Below are 19,487 nucleotides of genomic sequence, written 5' to 3' on the forward strand. Positions count from 1 at the left end.
TTTTTTTGTCAAGGCAAATCCTTCATTCAACGTTACACCTTGCCATGTCAACTAAACTTAAGACAGAAGATATCTACAAGCTCATAGAGAATGACAATCAGTCAGATGCTTCAGATTATGACTCTGAAGAAGAGCGTGAGCGTAAGACGCCTGCATCAAAAGCAGGGTCCTCTAAAGAGTTCAAAAAAGCTACTAAGAAGAAAGGAGCAATGGTCTTTGGACTAGACAAAGATGTAGGCAGCGATGAGGACGAAGATGAGTCCGACTCTTTGAGCGAAGATGAATACAATGGTAACGGAGGAGGAGTCGATAGTAACTCTAATGACGAGAATACAGAAAAATATAGGGAAGCAACAGCAATATCTTCGGATCCACGCTTCCAACTTGAGGATGGGAAGGCAGAACATGAAGTTAAAAGCCAAACCCGAGTACGAGGTGCCAAAAAAAAGTCGAAAAAGGTGAAGCCATTGACACCAGAGGCATTAGAGAAATTTCAAGCAGCTCGTGATAAAACTGGGATTGTATACTTGTCAAAAATCCCACCTTTCATGAAACCAGTCAAGCTGCGTCATTTACTTGGAAAATTCGGAGAGCTTGGCCGAGTTTACTTGGCACCAGAAGGTGAGGCTAAATAAGAAATCCGACAGGAATACGGAGTATGGCTAGACGTTTTTTCCCCTTATATCAGGGACCAATTGCTAATGTTCCTTGAGCGTTTCAATCTACCCTTTCTGTATCATTCTCACAGATCCAAAGATTGCTGCACGCCGTAAAAAGTACGGAGGAAATAAGAAGCAAAACTTTACAGAAGGATGGGTGGAGTTCAAGGACAAGTCAGTGGCAAAGCAGGTTGCCAAAACTTTGAATACAACTACCATTGGAGGCAAAAAGAACAACCATTATCATGATGATATCTGGAACATCAAATATCTACCGAAATTCAAGTGGGACCATTTGACAGAGCGAATTGGTATGTAGAAAAAGGGAGATTATTAGTATATCATGATGTGGGTCTATAGTAATTGACACTGGTCATTTCTATTATTTCAAACTTAGCCTACGAGAACGCCTCTCGAGCACAGCGACTGCAAGCGGAGATTAGTCAAGCCAAGAGGGAAAACAAGTTCATATTAAGTAATATTGAAAAATCCAAGATGATCAAAAGTATTGAGGAGAAGAAGGCTGTGAAGAGGAAGGCTGCAGAGTATGAAAATGATAATAATGAAGTTGTTGCCAATGAGGAATCTGAACCTAAGATCCGGCGGGCTTTCAAGCAGCGGCGGCTAGAAGATCATAGCGAGTCAAGTACAAAACCATCGACAGCAACTCGAACTCTAGTTCAGGGTAAGATCAAAAGCGTTCTTGGAAACGTTTTTGGTCGCTAAGCTTCAGAGAGTTGTTTAAAATAAAAACTTAATTTTATGACTTCTGTTTGTGGCTTTGTAATTTAAAAAAACAACTCTGACCACTTCGGGGATCGTGCCCTGCTTCTTGTCTACACATCAATAACAAACATTTATATAAACAATGGCATCTCTCTCTCCCGTTTCTAGGGCTCTGTGGTCTCTCAAAACATCTAGAACACCCGTTACAGGTGTCTCTTCAATCATCTCACAACGCTTTTTCCATATCTCTCATTCAGCCTTCAAAGAGAATGACAAGGAGCACAAGGAAGTAATGACAGCGGGAGATGAAGCTAACGAAGCACAGGCAGAGACAGAAGCAATGGCTTCCACCAATATTAAGCTTCCTCACAGACGTAAAAGGTTCCATGCATGGCTACAGAGTGAAGGAACTAGATTTGAAAAACCCTCGTTCTCAGGGCCTAACTATGTCAGCGACGTGGTATGGATGACGCTAGCTCAACTTTTAGATCAAGAGAATTTCTTTGGATGGTATTTGTTTCCTGTAGCTAGGAAGGAAGGAGATTAATCACGACTACATAAATCCTCATTCTGTCCTTCCTCTGATTTTAGCCATTCCCCATGAATCCTTTGTTTAAGCCTATCCCGCCCATTTCCAACTCTGCAAAGGAAGAAATCTACAAGTTGCACTGCTCAGACACTTCGAAATGGACACCACGTCAACTTGGTATGAAGTATAACATTTCGATCAAACGCGTGGAGGCTATTTTACGCTTGAAGCATTTGGAGAAGGAGATGGTTGCGGAAGGATTTGTTCCACAGGAGAATTTTACAAGAGGCATGGAACAATTGATGGGTGTCAAAGCCGAGCGATCTGCAGCAATCGTTGAGCCCTTAATTGATATTTTACCTCAGGTAGGCAGCCCTAAATTCGAGGCTGTAGATGAGGATCAAGAGTTCACACCAGAGGATGCTGCGAAAGCACTGAAGCGTCGTCCTCTGGCAGAGATCAAGGCTCAGCAGCTGGAGCAGGAAATGAAAAAGCCCTTCAAGCTGGTGGATTCCGTCAAGGGTATTGCAAAACCTCAACCACCACAAACAACACCCATCAGTAAAAACAATGCAGAAAGCAATCCCCGATTCAAGTTTTCAATTGTAGATACATCTGCTAAGGTTAGGGAACATATGCATGTGACCTTGTTTCATTTAAATGGCTATCCTTATTACTGATGCTGACATGTTTTTGTTTATTTCTGATCTAGACTACTTTGATCAGAGAGAAGGATGGTTCTCTAATCAAGGTTCTGCAGGCATAGTTTTTGTAATCAAATAAATAAAGTGCTGAAATCTACACCACGTGATTATGAATTTTTAAAGACTCGATCAGGGATTTTGGCTCCTCGCGTTTCCAATTGTCCCAGTCGATTGATCCTCATGGACTCGACCTCAAATCGAATTACCCATCAGCATCAGGCGAAGACAGGCTTGCGCCGGCCCAATTATGGGCCGATGCAGCAGCGCATTCTCAGAAAGTATCCAGCAACGCCTCATACCACCAAACGGAGAACAGTGCTAGATGAGAAAATGCTTGAGGTACTTCATACAAACATTGAGCCTCAAACAGCTTCGAGAAGCAGAAGTAACCTTGAAAATGAAGGCTGGGATTCTTCTATTGATCAAAATGATGAGAATATTGAGGCCACGCGTCAAATAAATCAAACAGACAAGGCTAGAGCTAATGAAGATCCACTCTGGGTTTCAGCGTTGGTAAGAACTTTTATTCAAATTAGTGAACTATTTCATTTTTGAAATTGACGTTTCTAAATGATGCTTCGCAATGGAAATGGATTGGTAGAGCCTATCGGGACCGTTGCACATACCCCAAACACCCAGGCGGAAGTCACGCACGCTCACTATAGTACCGGGTTCAGGACGAAAAACGCCAAGAAGACAATTGAGGGACGATCAAAAATTGCGAACAGCTCCATTGAAGATACTTTCAGACATCAACCAAGGTCGGGATAATCGACTGGTTTTAGAAACGAGTACGAAAGTTCATGTTGAGCGAGACAAACACTCGCCGATGGGTATTCTGAGGCTCTTGAGTAGAAGTAAGCTTACAAAAGCAAAAGCAACAAATACAACAAAATATTGGATATCTGTAGCGATTGTAAGAAGTAACTAATATTGCTAATTTTCAATACGCAAATATATAGTCCCAGGATTTAACCCCTCTCCCGAATCACTTCCTGATAGGCCACAAATTCCAGGAAGCTCAAATTGGAAAAAGCTCACACCAAAACCAAAGAGAACAAATTTTATTCAAATACCAGACGAACCCAAAAACCCATTTTCAACAAATATCACCAATAGTACCGGCTTAGACCAAAGTATACACCGTGGCTCGCGTCAATCCTACAAATCTGAACATGATGCTTTGAACTTGGCAGAAAGACATGAGTTTGAGCGATTCCGGGATCAGAATCCATTTCTCGACGACGACGACTTTAACAGATGGGAAGATGAAGTGGATGTTACTAGGCGAGTAGGAGGAGGGGGGGGGCAAAATCTGTTTGATGTAGCAGGAGGAGTACCAAACGAGATCTTAGTGTTCATGGAAGATGAGGAAACTGGAGTTTTTTCAGCAATACAGCAAAGCGACCTGACAGATCCATTTACAAGCTCTGGTAATATTGTGGAGCGGTCATTGCACATCGGAGATATCACTAATACATCGCAGCGCGGGTTTCCAGAGGACCAGCATCAGGTTACTACTCAAGGACAATATCGGGAGCAACCACATAAGGGACAGGATATTAGTCGACAAGAATTATTGGTTTCTGTGCCTGATGATAGCGCCTTTTCGCCACCTGTTCCCCATCCTATCAGTTCGGCATTTACAATGAGTCAACAAAGCAGCGGAAGTACAGCAGACAAGAGGATGCTGATGCAAGTGTTCGCACAGAAAACTCATATCGACAATGCTGAAGAGATTATATATGGGACTTCTCCTCTGAATGAACAAAATGATCCAGAAGAAGAGGCTACTATGGACGACGAATGGGAGGATATTATTGAAGACGAGCATGAGGACGAGGGACAAGCAAGAGTCGCTCAACATCAATCATCTGATATTGTCTTAACTATGGCTACGAATGAAAAAAAATCTGTTGATGATGTTAGGATGGACTCGAACGCAACTGACGAAAACCCCGTTTCAATTTTGGATGACTTTAACGTGGAGATCCCGTCCTTAAGTGAGGAGATGGGGACAAGACATGGCCAATTGCTTAAGGAAATGAGTCCAAATGCAGATGACATTGCTATTGCTGATGAAGATATAAGTAATGAAGGGCAAGCGCAGGCTGATAGGCATCGTATCCTCGCTGAAGCGGGTCAGAGCCAGGAAGTTCGAGCCCTAATAGATGAAGGTCAAGGCCATAAGGACCAAGCATTAATGGAAGAAGATCGAGATCGTGAGGTCCAAGGCCCTATCAATGAAAGCGAGGCAGAACAGCAACAACAAGATGAATATGAGGATGGATACATGAATATGAATGAAGAGGAGCATCTTGAGCACCTTGAGCACCTTGAGCACCTTGAGCACCATGGGCAGTATGGCCAATTTGGTATTCAGTACTTCGATGACTTTCCTAGCGAGCTGGGCATTATGTCAAACGGAGAAGTGCTTCCAACAAGCCTGCCGATTCCCAAAAAAATCGTCCGGTATTTTTTTTTTAATGGTCATTTAACGCGATTCTTTGCTAGACGGCGTTTAGCACGAACACTTATGCACATTTCTTCTCCTATACATTCACAGGACCTCGACTGCAGGAATTCCAGTCCCATCTTTGCCGACTGCACTTCAAAAACAGCTTGTCCATACGTTCTCAAGATCCAGGATTTCTCAGGAAGCTATGGCAGTCATTTTGGACGGGTATGTGTGTTGGGATAATGCTTTTGAGTAATGAGTAGCAACCCCTTTTTGACTTTCTAGGAGATTGGATGTCAATATTGCAATTTCCTCTTACTATACTTCCATAGATCACACCAGTTTTTTGAACAGGCTTCAAATGATTTGACCGCATATGCAAAGCATGCTGGTCGAAAGACTATTAATGAGTCTGATGTGGAGTGCTTGATGAAAAGGTGAGATAAAGAAGATCCGACCACAGGAATGGGTCCATTTTAGTAAAGATACACAGTTTCTCACCATTTCGCATGCGTATTTTTTTTTATTTTATTACTAACATCATATGTTGCAATGTGACGCTCTACATTAGGCTCAGGATCACGAACGAAAAAGTCTCAGTAGAGTCATTGCTGCAGCGGTACCTCCCCCGAGAGCTTCGTGATAAGGTCCTCTTTCCAGAAGATTTGCAATACTTTCGCAGGAAATAATTTTACTGCTTTATTGTTTTTGTCATCTACACCATATGCTCTAGATCACAGCACATGCTTCCTCTTATGGGCTTGCTACGTCTTGCATTATTATACCATCTCCGATTATCTTTTTTTTCCTCTGTACGCTTTTCGTCTTTGGTGACTTGTCAATATCAACTTATATTTTATTTCTTTAATTTTTTTTGCAACGCGTTGTAACATACTATAAACTCCAAACAAAGATTTAATCCCCATTATAGAAGAATGCCATCATAATTTAGTAATAAAAATTAAAGCTTGCATCCTCTTTTTCATTTCTACCATGTCCCAACCAAGATATTCTATAGCAGGAGATAGACTCAGCATAGACAACCATCCTGCTATGGACCAGTCAGAAGAATTTGAATCTCTGTTCGCGGCAGAACATCATACTTCCCCTCCATCAACTCCGTGCCTACAAGGAGATAATAGCACTAGTACAGGGCCACCATCGTCAACAAGAGCCACCTTTGGCACTTCTATCGTGAATAAAGCGAGAGCCACGGCAGCCAGCACTCGTTTAAGTCACCATACATCACGTATTGCAATACAAAGCAATGGTTATCTCAGACCATCGTCATCCACCAGAGCCAGCCCCGTACTGGCTTCTAAAATGGCTCAAAGCCAACACAACCTTGTAAGAGATGCCGAAAATATGGCAGATAGTGAAGCTAGTACATCTTGTACAAGACCTCAGATGCGCGATGAGAGAAGCATCATACCAATGTCAAGAGCAACCACAGTTGCCACTAGTCCTTCATTTGATTGTTCGAGTTATTCTTATCCTCGTGAAAGCCAAGCCAGACCACCAACATCATTCAAGCATTATCCACGCTCATCTTCGCTGTTAGAGAGCGAGCTTTCTACTGCCAGGAATCCTCGGATGGCTAAAGTTGATAGTATTAGCAGCGTCGAATCGGGGGGTCGAATACTACATCGTAGGAAAAAGGAACCTTGCGCTCTTTCCAAAATGGACAATCCGTCTATTGCGCCCTGGTATCAACCAAGGGTAACGTCTGCATTTCAGGATAGTCGTGGCGAGTGCAGGTCAGACCATTTCCGGCCAACACCGTACCAAAGACAATCGTCTGTAGACATGCCTGCCATGGCTGAAACTTCATTTGGGCCAGAGGTAAGAAGACGTCTTTTTTTCTTTTCATTTTTTTCTCCGATCCCCAGATCTAACTTTAAGGTGCTAGGAAGGAAACCGAAGTTAAAGCTTGATACTACGCAGGGCTACCATTAATATATTTATATACACATCTAGATCACCATGGCTGTGAATTTCAAAGGACGAACCATGGGCTGCTCGTATTATGATGTTCAGCTATCGAAGCTCTTTGTCATGCAGGATATGATTGAATGTAACGCGGCAGCTATGATTGAAATTGGTAAGGAGCGATCAATACCAGGTTTAAACATTAGCGGGTTACTGAGCTTAAAAAGCTTGCCAACCGCTATTCAGCTACGCCAAAGATTAAAATCATACTTAGTGAAATCCCAGGTGAGACCGACCTTGATATTGATAAATACTCGGCTTGATGAGAGTGTTGTGGAAGTACTCAAGCTTGATTGTATGCTTATCTGTGAGTGACTGTGGGGCATTGCTTAACTTTAAGTAATGATGCTCTTGCTTAAATCCTGTTGCTTTTCTCGGCGATCAATCCTAGGCACTGGTCGAGAGCCAAAGATCGAAGTACGGCCAAGCGGAGACTTTTCGTACTCAATGGCAAAAGCGAAGCTAATCTCCGTCTGGATCAGCATAAAGAGATCTCAGAAGCGCAGATTTGGAGAACAAAGCGAGCCAGATGACAAACTGGAGCAAAATCAGCCGCCCCTCTCAGAAATGAATGACTCCACTCAGCGGGAAGCTCAGTCTCATTTGTCAAATGCGATTGACCTTCAAAGCACTGAGAGCGTAAGTTGAGTCTATACTACGCACTAGGCTTGTGCGTATCTAGCGTGCCAAAACTAAGCCCTAGTTTTCATTTTAGGTCGCATGTGCAGGCGCGCTGATTGGCTTCATCACGAGACATGAGGCCCCGCATCGAATAGTTGGAGGCGGTCAGTCAACGATGATAATGGCGATTGGGTCGTTTTCGATGTGAGTTCCTGTTAAATACATGTAAACTATAATATTGCCGAAACGGATTGAGCTAATTTCTACACACAATGTCTTAGGGATGCCTTCATGTTCATTAATCCAAACTCCCTCAGCTCGCTCCAAATCTTTGAAGATGAGACACATCCAAGCATGCATAACAGCATCCGGGGCCGTAAAGAGGGCCTTTCTGTCTATGGTATATATTATTGAGCTGCTTAAAATACTGGCTAATAAATTATATCTGCTCGGCCTTCGATTCTATGAAGTGACTTTATAAGGTTTGTTCTGCATCTTTAGGCATTTTAAATCAAACAAAGACACCCCAAGGGCGGTACCTGCTGAAGCAGTGGCTCTTAAGACCATCTTTAGACTTGAATGTTATCATTGCGCGCCATAAAGCTGTAGAATGCTTTGTCCGAACCGACAATCAACATATCGTCAAGCAACTCGTTAGCTATTTGTCACATATCAAGAACATGTCAAAAGTTTTGCAAGCACTGCCACGTAACGCAACCCTCACAGGATGGCAAAGCATCCTTCAGGTAAAAAAGTTTCAAAGCTGACATGGCTTTAAGCGCTCATATTCACGACGCCACCATTTGACAGCTTACTTATTTCTTCCTTATGCCTAAAAGTTTGTTTATTACAGTCTTAAGATCTACAACGACGTCCAGGGGCTATATCTCGGCGAGCTCTATATCACTAAGGCTGTAAGAAATAAGGCTGTGGAAGAAAAGATTGCAAAATTGCGGGAAAACACTGTGATAGGTGAGGGCATGGTTCCTAACTTTTTGACCTGCTTGGTATGTTGTAGATCTCCCAACATTTCATAACTACAGACCTCGCCGATATTGGCTCGTACATTAACGATGTAGTATGTCAAAGACGCTCACATTTCTGTCCTCCTACAGAAGGCTTTGAGTATTAAATTCACGCTGCTTCGCTCTTATCAACTAATGATAGCTGGACTTTGATGAGAGCATGATAGAAGGTCGTTGTGTTGTGAAACATAATGTGGATGAAGAACTTGATCGGATGCGCAGCACATATCATGGCCTTGATAGCTTCCTATCTGAGTGCGCGAGAGAGATCAGTGCTACGATACCTTCTGAGTTTACGTCAACTATCAACGTGATTTATTTTCCTCAGCTTGGATATCTAATCACAGTCCCATTAAATCCGAACTGGAAAACGGAGCAAGATTTTTATTTGGAAGGCCTTACATTTCAGGTAACTAGCACTCTGTAGCTTAATATTAATAAGGATATCACAATATCGCTGAGTGACCACCGCCGGGCGCTTATTGGGGATACTACCACTTTGGCGTCTATAGTTTAGCACCGAAAGCGCTGTTTACTATAAGAATAATGCGATGCGTGGTATGTATCCTGCATATGCAATAGAGATGTTGGAAATAAATGTACTTTTTAACGAGCCAAGCTAATCTCTTTATCTACTCGCGTTTGATAGAGCTAGATGAGCACATTGGCGACATCCATGGGCTTATTGTAGGTATGCATGCATGTGCGTGCTTGTCACAGAAATTATCGAGGTTTTTTTTTTTTTTTTTTTTTTTTTTTAATTCGCAGTATGTCTTCTAACATTGCTGTTATAAATTCTGGCCAATTGTGATAGATCGTGAGATCGAAATCCTACAGAGCCTACAGGAGCGGATTCTCGAGTACAGCGAGCTGCTTGTTACATGCAGCAACCTGTGCGCGGAGCTTGATGTGTATGTCAGGGACATCTGGCTTTATGAAACAATGGATTTAGATGGATTGTAGTGATTAACGGGTTTCCTATGCTTTAGACTTGTTTCTTTTGCTCAAGTAGCGCGATTGAGGAGCTACCATCGTCCGATTATGACAGACGAAAATGTGCTGCATATTACCAACGGCCGGTATGCTATAAGCCAGTAGGCAATTATCGATAGGGCCAAATAGATGATGAGAATGATGACCTTAAGTCCTCAGTCTCCAAATGCTTATAGACATCCATTGCAAGAGTTAGTAGTCAATTCTTTCGTACCTAATGATACCCAATTAGGCGAACTCTATACAGCTTCTTCCACAAGAGCTGTTGCATCGACTGCTAAAGGATCTGCGACAGAACATTTGATTGCAGAAGATATTGCTGATGTGCGATATAAGAATGATCCACTACCTCTCAATAACCAAGTGATGTTATTAAGCGGTGCTAACAGTTCAGGCAAGAGTGTTTACTTGAAGCAGGTGAGGATCTCCACTAGGTTTCTTTGACTGTCCAATGATGTTATCATGCTAACAAATACCGATTTTTTATAATAATGCTCTATCCTAGGTGGCTCTAATCACATATATGGCCCATATTGGTAGTTTTGTGCCTGCTGAATCGGCAGTAGTTGGTCTCACTGACAAAATTCTCACGCGACTGCAAACAAGGGAAACAGTTTCGAGTGTACGAGAGTAGCAGATCCTACGGCGATAGCATTGACACTGCCGATGGTCGAGGGAGCATTTTTAACATGGTTCATATCTGCTTTTACTTCTACCATATAGATCCAAAGTGCGTTCATGACGGATTTGCAGCAGGTTTCTATGGCGCTGAAGCATGCGACTAAGAGATCCCTTGTTATTTTGGATGAATTTGGCAAAGGCACCATTTCAACGGGTAAGGGCTAATATAAAAACAAAAAAAAAAAAAAAAAAAAAAAAAAAAGGATACTTACTAATACAATTAACGGCCTTAATAGATGGTGCAGGGATGTTTTGTGGTGTAATCGAGCATTTTGCTAAGCGAACACATGATCGTCCACGAGTTTTAGCAACTACACATTTTCACGAATGCTTTGAAAACCATCTACTTAACCTCTCATTGCCTATATCCCTATATACTATGGAGGTCTTGCAAGGATCCAGTGGCCTCGAGGTGACTTTCTTGTTCCGGTAATTATTGAATCCCTCATGGAATATTAAGCCCCCTCGCCGCTTTCCTAAGTAATGCCAGAGCTCCATACTGACCTCATATTTTATAAATGCTAGTGTTATACCAGGTAAAACACCTTCCTCACTTGGACCTACCTGTGCAGCAATGGCTGGAATGCCAGCGTCCATTGTACAGCGTGGTAAGCTTTCATTTGATACGCTCATTATTATAACCGCCATTGATCAAATGGACTTACAGACGTGTTTATTGTTATTTTCATTATCAAAACAGGTATTGAGCTATCTACACTATTTCGACGCTATGAGAAGGTTATTCCTGTGCTGACAGAGCGTGAAACGGCAATGCAGAGGATGTATGAGCAACTGACGGGTATGTTGTTGCACTTGGACTTGGATAAAGACCTAGATATGTTGTCCGACGACAATGACAATGATGATGAAAACCGTGGGAAATACCTACCCACAGGATTAGAGAATGGGATAGTACGGGAATTACCTACTCATAATCTATCTGTCCACGATACAATTGCCATCCAAGGCACCGAAACTGAGACAGAGGAGAGCAATAAGGATAGCATTTTATATGTCGATGGGAATATTTCAAAGGGGTCTGGTGTCGGAAGGAAGCGAAAACGCAGAGACAATGAAGGCGCTATGAAAGAAAAGCAGCGACATGGTGGCAAGAACTCTTTGAAAAAGGAAATTATTCATCTGTTGCAGTACGCAGCCCAAATCGATCGGTTGGAACAAGCACCTGAGTAACAAGTGGTTGTCAGACCTAGTTAGTACTCTCCTTTTCGCATAATTATGAAAGCATGTGTGTTTATTATGCACAACTCCGACGTTAATGTGAATGTATCTAGACGTATATGCGCTTCTTTTTTCCTTGCTAGTGCTAGTTCGAGGTGTGATAAAGATGAAAATGATAAAACGAATGATAAGATTGACAATGCAAAAAAGGAAAAAATGAAATGACAATGAATAATAGAATAATAATAAGACAAAGAAAGTTTGGTTATATTAATCCAAATGCATGACACCCTGACTTTTTTTCAGGTTCTTCATAACTTTCTCCTGTCTTGATTTTTCATTTGCAAAAGCTGCTTTGGTAGCCTTCTTGGTTTCACGACGGTTACGCTTCTCGGCCTTGACAGCTTCCTTCCGCGCCCTCTTCTCTTCCTTTGTCTCAGTTTTGTTGCGTTTTGAACCTAAGTTCTCTCGTTCTTCGTCCTCAAACTCCTCATCATCGCTGTTATCGTCTTCCTCACTGCCGCTGTAGCTGCCTTTAATAGCGGTCTCGGACTCCTCAATTTCCTTCCTACGCTGCAATGCTTTTCTAGAGAGCTTTTCTGTGACAACAGGCATACCAGTCTTGGGGTCAATTTTTATTCTCTGACGAGGTTGCTCCTTGATCATTGCGGGATGATTATCCAAGTTAGAGTATGTGCCTAGAGAAAAAAAAAATAGAAAGGCACTTAAGAAATTGTTTCCACACACGGAATAGGAAAATCAAAGAATCGAGAAGGTTGAACTTACTCAGAATCGTTTGGACATCCCAGTTATCACGCATTCTTTCTGCGCGACTCCTGAAATCCGTTTGCAGCTCTGTTGCCATATCTTCGTCTAGGTTCTTTTTCTGAGACTTCTTTGAGCCACCGACCGTGGTTGCTACTGATTTCACATCATCTGCTTCGTCTGCTAATAAGGCTTGGCGGATCGTCGTCAATTTATGTTCACCTGTGGTACCATCAAGCTTGGGGACCATTTTGGATCCCACGATCTCAAACTTGTCCAAGAAATCATCCAGAATCGAGTCAAAGTCCTTCCTTAGTTCTTCGGCCTTCAAATCACGAGGACTCTCATCATCCTCATCTAATGAATCATCCTCATATTCCTTTTCAATTTTGTCAAAGCGTTCATCTAAAAGAGTGAGATTTTCGTTACGGAACATGGCAGAAGACGACATTGAGAAAGTTGACGCAGAGGCTCCACCGGATCGGCGTGAGGTCCTGGAAGTCTGACTGTAGTTTCCGTCGTCCGATCCATCAAATGAGCCATCATCAGAAATGTAATTTTGATCCTTTTTGAACTTTTTAAAGTCTGCCTCCCAGCCTGCTCCTTCTTTCCCATTCTCATTCTCATCCTCATCCTCATAATCATCACCATCATCATAGTTATAATTGCCATCGAAATCTCCGTCATCGTCCAACTGATCAAAAAAGGACTCGTCCAAATCCCCATCTACGAAGGCATCGTCTTCTAGGGCCTCCAGGGTCTCACGAATATCAAATGGCATGTCTGGTTGCAAGCCCAATGGGACAGCACTTTGATAAACATCAGAGAAATCCAGTTCCTCTCTAGAGGGCAAGACCTCCGAGGGTAAGCTAAATCCTGTTGATGATTTCTTGTTTGATTTCTTTGAGGTGGGGGCTGTTGAGGCGACTAGCCTTTCATCTTTTGACATTTCCTGAGCAGCACCAGCGTCTGTGAATTGAATACCACGGGATTGAGCAGCCTTCTTCTCTTGGGCGACGGTTTGAGGAGCAGCGACATAGACAGCATCCGAAGCCTTCCCCATCTCTTTCATGTGTTGTGAATAATCATATGTGCCATCATTAAATTCATCGCCGACCAATCCCATCAATGCGGCTTGTCCAATCTTCCTGTTGGCGAGAAGGGAAAAAGAAATACATATATATACATATGTCAATTCTCTGGTCAAAAGAATGAAAGTACAAACATACAAATAAATAAATGCAATCATAAAGCATTACGTCTCGTCCTTGCCGGTGGTTTTTTTATTATTCTTCTTTTGAGAAACAGCAGGAGCCTCCAAGAGTTCGGTCTCTTCGACAGCGCGATCGTAGGTACCGTAGTTGATGCCATCATCATCACCATGTCCTCCAAAGATATCCTGATCATCATCTGAAAAGTAGTCTATATTAGGGTCGTCATGAGGAACTTGAACTTTCCCGATCATATTGGCGGGGATGACTTCCTTGAGAACTCGTTGCGGCGCAGATTCGTCACGGGAGAGAGGGTCACGTTGGGAACGGTGAACCAAGTGGAAATGGCGAGCATTTTTCCGGTCAATAAACTGCTTTTTACCCATATTTGAGTTAAAATGAAGAGATAAAGGAAAAGGTAAAAATAATAAAAAAGGATTCGATGTTTGAGTGAGCGTGAAAGGCTCCTAAGAGTAAGCTATTATCCTTGTTACGTATATTTTATATGTGCAGACTCCCCAATAAATGTGGAAAGAATCGCCACGAGCAAAAAATAGTTCAGGTGGAAAGTTAATGAATGAGTGTGTGCTACTGAATACCATTTCAAAAAAAAAAAAAAAAAAAAAAAAAGGGCAAGCTTCATGTGGCTTTAAAAAAAATAGAAGCGGACTGCTTTCTAAATTGGCCACTGCGGTGATTATTTGGTCCGTGCGAGCTACGTGTAAACAAAATTTTCTTTTCAAGCGACTTGACTCTGTTGCTGGCTTTCTTCAAAGAGCTTCCTTGAGCCTCCTTGTGGCAAAACGTGATCTGCCTCTCGGTTGTTGGCTAGAGGCAGCCAAGCAATTTGAGACCGGTACTCGAGCATCTTGCCCAGACTACGCTGCTGTATCCATCGGGCATATAATTAAGCATCAAATTCTGGATGATACATTCCGGCCATGCCTAGAAAAAAAGCGCATGAAGAATAGATAGGAAAAAAAGAACATTAATTTCAACTATTCATTTTTCAATGCTTTTATTATCTACTCTATTCTATTCTTCCTTTTTTTCTTTTTTTCTTTTTTTACCTGTTCTGTTGTAAGCTTCCCCAATGTCTTGCTGCGCTGGATCTGTGCATCAGCACGATGGTACCATTGCTTGTAATACCTTTCATAAGCCGCACCGATACTCTTAGAGGCTCGGTCAGGCATACTATACAAGCAATTGGCAAAGGCAACAGCATCTTGCATCGCGTTTATAGCACTTAATATGAATGAGATGTTTCAACAGCGTGTACTAGCAACATAAGTAGCACAGCAGTTTTTTTTTGTTTTTCCTTATTTCGTTGATCGTTTTAGCCTACCTTGACCGCCAGAAGAGAGCATCTATAAGAAACGACAAAATACACTAATTCGTTGAAAAAAAAAAAAAAAAAAAAAAAAAAGAAAGCTTAATAGAGGTCTATAAGAACATGAGGCGATAGCATTTTTCCCTTTTACCCCTTTGCCCTACCTTATGGTATGCTGTTGAAATGAATGGTTTAATTAATTCAGCTTTACAACGCTAATATTTTTAAATTAAAATACAAACGTGTATATAGGCTTCGTGGCAGCATATCTACCATCACCAATAAACACTGTACGGTCATGATACCAAGTTGTGAACAGCTTCTCTTTTATTTATACTTTCGATATCAAGCTTCTGAGTGTTGCTTCAATGACCTCTCCCATTGTACCACCCCAGGGGCAAGGGTGGTCTTGGAAGTCCTTGATCAGAGCCTCGATAGACTCAGGGCTTCATTCTGAGTTCCGGAACCGCCGGCTTTGTGATTCCTCTGCTGTTAGCTGGATGCTAAGCGTCCAGTAGGTTTGGCTATCGGCAACATTGAAAACACCCCATTATTTCTGGATATCCAAATGAATAAACAATATGACCCTATTGAACAAGGCATTATATAACCAATGTTTGTTACAGTAGCATGTCAAACTTGCACCTCGACTGTCGCCCCCAAGGACCTTTGAAAACCGAGCATACTGTTCATTCAGCTGGGGGTGCCTTTCTGAATCTTTTGGATTGGCCACACCGACCATACTGACACATCCAATCGAAAAGTTTTCGAGATCATCTTTGGGTGGTAAACCTTTTTCATCCAATTGCTTGTAAAAGGATTTTGAACACCGCTATAAGCGCCATCGGCTCCAACGAGAAGGCCTCCTTCATGCTGTGTATTATCAGAACAGTAAATCCGAGCTTTCCCATCTTTCTCTTCTGCCCGAAGGACTTTTCTGCCCATGCTGACCTTGTCTGCTGGAATATGTTTACGTAAGACCTCATAGAGCCTTGGTCTCGCGAACGCTAAACTTTCATAGGTCATTCTAGATATGCGATATAATAAGAATAAGAATAGTAAGCAGTAGGGGTAAAAGTTATAAAATGAAAAAGAAAAGTAGAAAGAAACATATGCTTCCTTGACTCCGTCCATGCCAATGATACCAAGTTTCTTCATTTGAGAATTGTATACATGCATCTCAACCGAAGGTAAAGAAATTCTTCCGATTTCATGTAGGAGGCCGAGTTGCTCAAAAACTGGTAGGATATTTGGCCCCAAACCCATCGCTGACCCTACGTAACGTTTGCCGCTTAGTGTCGTGTGTCAGCTGGTAATACAAAACACAGCAGCTTTTTCCCTTTTTCCCTTTGTTTTAGAGATCTGATTACCAAGGGGTCTGACTTCTGTTGCTTGTTCGACTATATGGTATGGAATCTTAGTACTGTCCAAGAGAATACTAAACAGGGTACTTTTTAGGCTAATTTCCTCTCCTGAATTTTGGAATGTCATATCTTCTTGCTTTGTTTTCTCTTAGTGCGTCGTCTTGGGCTTTTAGGAGATGGAATGGGAATGACGAAGAATGAATAATTGCGAAGATAGAAAAAAAAAAAAAAAAAAAAAAAAAACGATCTATACATGGAGAGACGAAGCCTTGCACATAATTTCAGCTTTCGTTTGAAGGCCCGTTAAAGCCATTGGGGGCGTTAGGGGCATGGACTGAGTTGGAGAAATGTCAGTGATAAGAAGAGTCCAGTGTGAGGAAGAAGAGCGTGACCAATTGACTTCTTTTAACCACAAGGTGCAGTGTACATTACCAGCCATTGATCAACCAGTTAGTTTTCCGTATTGCCCACCTTTGACACAAGAAACTCTCGTCCCAAATTTCAAACTTATTAAGCACAACTAACTCAATCAAGTAAAAAATTATGTACATGTTTTCATCCATAATTTGCTCCTCTTGTCATAAAAGCTACTCTTGTTGGATCATCTTCAGAGAGCTGTCAATAGTTTGGGTATAGCCTTCGAAGAAATCCTCCTAAGTAAATAAATCCGAGTGCGAATAGGAGTTATTGCGGCAGTGAAGGTTCAGTAACAGAAGGAATTAAAACTCGGGGTAGAGGGTTATTTTGATAGGATGAGTGAGAGATCACTCTGCTTCCAACTATTCGAACAAATCGGATGGTAATATTCGCTTAAAGGTATCTTTACATTTTTGCTGCTCAGACTCTGCGCGGACTCTTCACTAGCATCTCATAGAAGCCAATTAATGAACGATTGTCCTACTTGAACTAAAGTCGTCATTCACATTAGCTGCTGTCCCTTTTCAAGAGCCCAACATAGTTGTTAATGGAATAGTGTATATGTTTTGTCCGTTAGCCATGCTTTGAACTAATATTTGATCCCGCATATTTATTAAAACAGGCAATGAATCCTTGTTTGGAGTGAGTGAAGGTTTTCAAAGCACACCTTCAAAGCACTTTAATATTACTGGATCGTGTTAAGACAACTTATGATATATAAAAATACACAAATATATATTTCGCTCGACTAAGACTATTCCAGGGATGTTGAATGAATGAAGCCAGGTTGCATGTAGCGATGGAATTGTCTGTTTCAATTTGGTGGCGCACTTGCAGCATCTAAATTAGGTTATACGTGACTGTTGAGTGCTACCACCACACCACTCTGTCATCGTCGCCATTACCATCACCAAAAAAAATAAAAAATAAATGACAGAATTCTTCTCCCTGCGGCATGTACTATACAAGATGACCAACTTTTCATGATATGGCTTAAGTATTTATTCCTGATGTTCTCATTAATTTCAAATCGGCTCTAGGGTAAGTACCCGCTTTCAAAAACGCGTGCCTTCAAATTAGAAGAGATCCAACCCTTTTGCTGCCTTTTCCTTACTATACTTCATTACCAATCGCATACTTGTGTTGTTGTTTTTTTTTTCTTGCAACATAAGGCATTTGGCAGTTAGCATCGATGTAAGCGTCGATGCAATCTGTTAAAATTGCCAATGAGCTCTGGTGATTGAGTACCTTCTCACCAGAGCCAAAGGTGAGTACTCTCTTTCGAAAAGTGTACCTCCCGATTAGAAAGAGATCCAACCCTTTTGCTGTCTTTCCCTTGCTATACTTCATTACCAATCGCATACTTGTGTTGTTGTTGCTTTTTTTTCCCTGCGACATAAGGCATTTGGCAGTTAGTATCGATGTAAGCGTCGATGCAATCTGTTAAAATTGCCAATGAGTTCTGGTGATTGAGTACCTTCTCACCAGAGCCAAAGGTGAGTACTCTCTTTCGAAAAGTGTACCTCCCGTTTAGAAAGAGATCCAACCCTTTTGCTGTCTTTCCCTTGCTATACTTCATTACCAATCGCATACTTGTGTTGTTGTTGCTTTTTTTTTTCTTGCGACATAAGGCATTTGGCAGCTAGCATCGATGTAAGCGTCGATGCAATCTGTTAAAATTGCCAATGAGCTCTGGTGATTGAGTACCTTCTCACCAGAGCCAAAGGTGAGTACTCTCTTTCGAAAAGTGTACCTCCCGATTAGAAAGAGATCCAACCCTTTTGCTGTCTTTCTCTTGCTATACTTCATTACCAATCGCATACTTGTGTTGTTGTTGCTTTTTTTTTTCTTGCGACATAAGGCATTTGGCAGTTAGCATCGATGTAAGCATCGATGCAACCTGTTAAAATTACTAACGACTTCAAGTAGGACAATCGCTCATTGATATATACTTGCAAGACATCCTAATCTCGAGTGGCAATCTAAATGCAACAGCTACGCCCTCAGGACAAAGTGGAACAATAACTGGAAATATTAATAAAGCTCACCTGTGTATAGCTCTGAGGAAGATGTCATCATCGGCATGGGGTCAGTATGAACCACAGCAATGGTAGACGATAACAAAAAGAATTCGAATGCGAGACAAACAGGCCGCTATCCAGAACTGAGCCATCCTTTGTCACAAGCAACTCGTGTGGACGATGATGGCAAGGGCCAGAATGATAATGAGGCAGGTTCAAATGATGATGGTAGTGTGGTTGTGCCCCCACTGCTCCGGGTGAGGATTATCCAGGCCAACAGACAATTGAGCATAAGGACAAGGGCTCTGTATCACTCTAAGCAGCAACGACCACATTGCTACATGCGAAAGCAAGTATAAGCAACAATAGTTTGTACCATCCTCTTTTTAAGTAAATATCAATTACAATTACTCAAATGGTCACTGGCGATCATAATCAAGGATAGAATTCGGCTTCTTTTTCCTCGACCGGCTGGTATTTCTTCAACCAACTTACTACTACTACCATCCATACTGCCGACACCACTATTTCCAGCGTTGATGCCTTCAGCATGTTTCTGCTGGTACATCCTCAACACCCTAATCATTTTTCAGTTTAGACCAACGCTGGTGCTCAAAGATGCCTCAATAAATCCTCACCACTAATGTGAATGCTAAGGTCGGCGAGTTCATAAATATGCTTCAAATAGGAAGACATTCTAGAGCGGACAAAGTGATAAAGTTCATGCTCAGGACAGCTTTTTGAATCTGGGATGGGCTGAATGCATGTGCACGTACATTTACATCTGTTCCTTCGCTGATAACTGGGAGCAGAGA

The 19,487-nt window shown here is 41.9% G+C and overlaps 6 protein-coding genes across 6 annotated transcripts; 5 read left to right on the plus strand and 1 right to left on the minus strand.

Annotated features, from left to right (window-relative positions):
* Positions 1-209: 209 nt before the first annotated feature.
* Positions 210-1,385, plus strand: BCR41DRAFT_300893 (hypothetical protein; the record flags this gene model as incomplete). Its single annotated transcript, XM_022020601.1, has 3 exons — positions 210-621; positions 749-970; positions 1,057-1,385. 3 exons carry the CDS (start codon positions 210-212, stop codon positions 1,383-1,385), a joined length of 963 nt encoding a protein of 320 aa, XP_021884374.1.
* A 98-nt stretch (positions 1,386-1,483) lies between these two features.
* On the plus strand, positions 1,484-2,717 carry BCR41DRAFT_347624 (eukaryotic mitochondrial regulator protein-domain-containing protein). The gene is made up of 3 exons (XM_022023134.1): positions 1,484-1,845; positions 1,977-2,537; positions 2,627-2,717. The coding sequence occupies exons 1-3, from the start codon at positions 1,528-1,530 to the stop codon at positions 2,678-2,680; spliced, it is 933 nt and encodes a 310-aa protein (XP_021884375.1). The 5' UTR covers positions 1,484-1,527; the 3' UTR covers positions 2,681-2,717.
* Positions 2,718-3,577: 860 nt separating this feature from the next.
* BCR41DRAFT_202758 (centromere kinetochore component CENP-T-domain-containing protein) lies at positions 3,578-6,028 on the plus strand. Its single transcript, XM_022019898.1, has 4 exons — positions 3,578-5,090; positions 5,185-5,301; positions 5,409-5,513; positions 5,648-6,028. Exons 1-4 carry the CDS (start codon positions 3,979-3,981, stop codon positions 5,763-5,765), a joined length of 1,452 nt encoding a protein of 483 aa, XP_021884376.1. The 5' UTR covers positions 3,578-3,978; the 3' UTR covers positions 5,766-6,028.
* Positions 6,029-7,059: 1,031 nt separating this feature from the next.
* On the plus strand, positions 7,060-11,495 carry BCR41DRAFT_332653 (DNA mismatch repair protein MutS; the record flags this gene model as incomplete). The annotated part of the gene is made up of 17 exons (XM_022021857.1): positions 7,060-7,177; positions 7,280-7,360; positions 7,457-7,704; positions 7,781-7,890; positions 7,968-8,086; positions 8,188-8,432; positions 8,526-8,651; positions 8,854-9,134; positions 9,326-9,402; positions 9,526-9,622; positions 9,701-9,790; positions 9,881-10,121; positions 10,210-10,326; positions 10,428-10,539; positions 10,622-10,814; positions 10,911-10,993; positions 11,086-11,495. Coding segments are annotated over 17 exons (2,748 nt in total), but the record flags the coding sequence as incomplete, so codon positions are not given.
* A 133-nt stretch (positions 11,496-11,628) lies between these two features.
* On the minus strand, positions 11,629-14,126 carry BCR41DRAFT_419606 (hypothetical protein). The gene is made up of 3 exons (XM_022029786.1): positions 13,589-14,126; positions 12,351-13,477; positions 11,629-12,262 (listed from the first exon to the last, which is right to left on the minus strand). The coding sequence occupies exons 1-3, from the start codon at positions 13,924-13,926 to the stop codon at positions 11,835-11,837; spliced, it is 1,893 nt and encodes a 630-aa protein (XP_021884378.1). The 5' UTR covers positions 13,927-14,126; the 3' UTR covers positions 11,629-11,834.
* A 4,632-nt stretch (positions 14,127-18,758) lies between these two features.
* On the plus strand, positions 18,759-19,387 carry BCR41DRAFT_393228 (hypothetical protein; the record flags this gene model as incomplete). Its single annotated transcript, XM_022028534.1, has 3 exons — positions 18,759-19,025; positions 19,118-19,234; positions 19,361-19,387. 3 exons carry the CDS (start codon positions 18,759-18,761, stop codon positions 19,385-19,387), a joined length of 411 nt encoding a protein of 136 aa, XP_021884379.1.
* Positions 19,388-19,487: the final 100 nt, after the last annotated feature.

This window comes from Lobosporangium transversale (genome assembly GCF_002105155.1).
Source record: "Lobosporangium transversale strain NRRL 3116 chromosome Unknown BCR41scaffold_6, whole genome shotgun sequence".
NCBI lineage: Eukaryota > Fungi > Mortierellomycota > Mortierellomycetes > Mortierellales > Mortierellaceae > Lobosporangium > Lobosporangium transversale.

Excerpts from the sequence above, each read along its gene's own strand:
- BCR41DRAFT_419606 (XM_022029786.1), bottom strand. The coding sequence starts at position 13,926 with ATGGGTAAAAAGCAGTTTATTGACCGGAAAAATGCTCGCCATTTCCAC. Across the intron at positions 13,478-13,588 it reads ACCACCGGCAAGGACGAGAC|GAAGATTGGACAAGCCGCAT; the intron begins GTAATGCTTTAT and ends TCTCGCCAACAG. Across the intron at positions 12,263-12,350 it reads GGATGTCCAAACGATTCTGA|GCACATACTCTAACTTGGAT; the intron begins GTAAGTTCAACC and ends TTTTTTCTCTAG.
- BCR41DRAFT_347624 (XM_022023134.1), top strand. The coding sequence starts at position 1,528 with ATGGCATCTCTCTCTCCCGTTTCTAGGGCTCTGTGGTCTCTCAAAACA. Across the intron at positions 1,846-1,976 it reads CTAACTATGTCAGCGACGTG|CCATTCCCCATGAATCCTTT; the intron begins GTATGGATGACG and ends CTCTGATTTTAG. Across the intron at positions 2,538-2,626 it reads TTGTAGATACATCTGCTAAG|ACTACTTTGATCAGAGAGAA; the intron begins GTTAGGGAACAT and ends TTTCTGATCTAG.
- BCR41DRAFT_202758 (XM_022019898.1), top strand. The coding sequence starts at position 3,979 with ATGGAAGATGAGGAAACTGGAGTTTTTTCAGCAATACAGCAAAGCGAC. Across the intron at positions 5,091-5,184 it reads ATTCCCAAAAAAATCGTCCG|GACCTCGACTGCAGGAATTC; the intron begins GTATTTTTTTTT and ends ATACATTCACAG. Across the intron at positions 5,302-5,408 it reads ATGGCAGTCATTTTGGACGG|ATCACACCAGTTTTTTGAAC; the intron begins GTATGTGTGTTG and ends ATACTTCCATAG.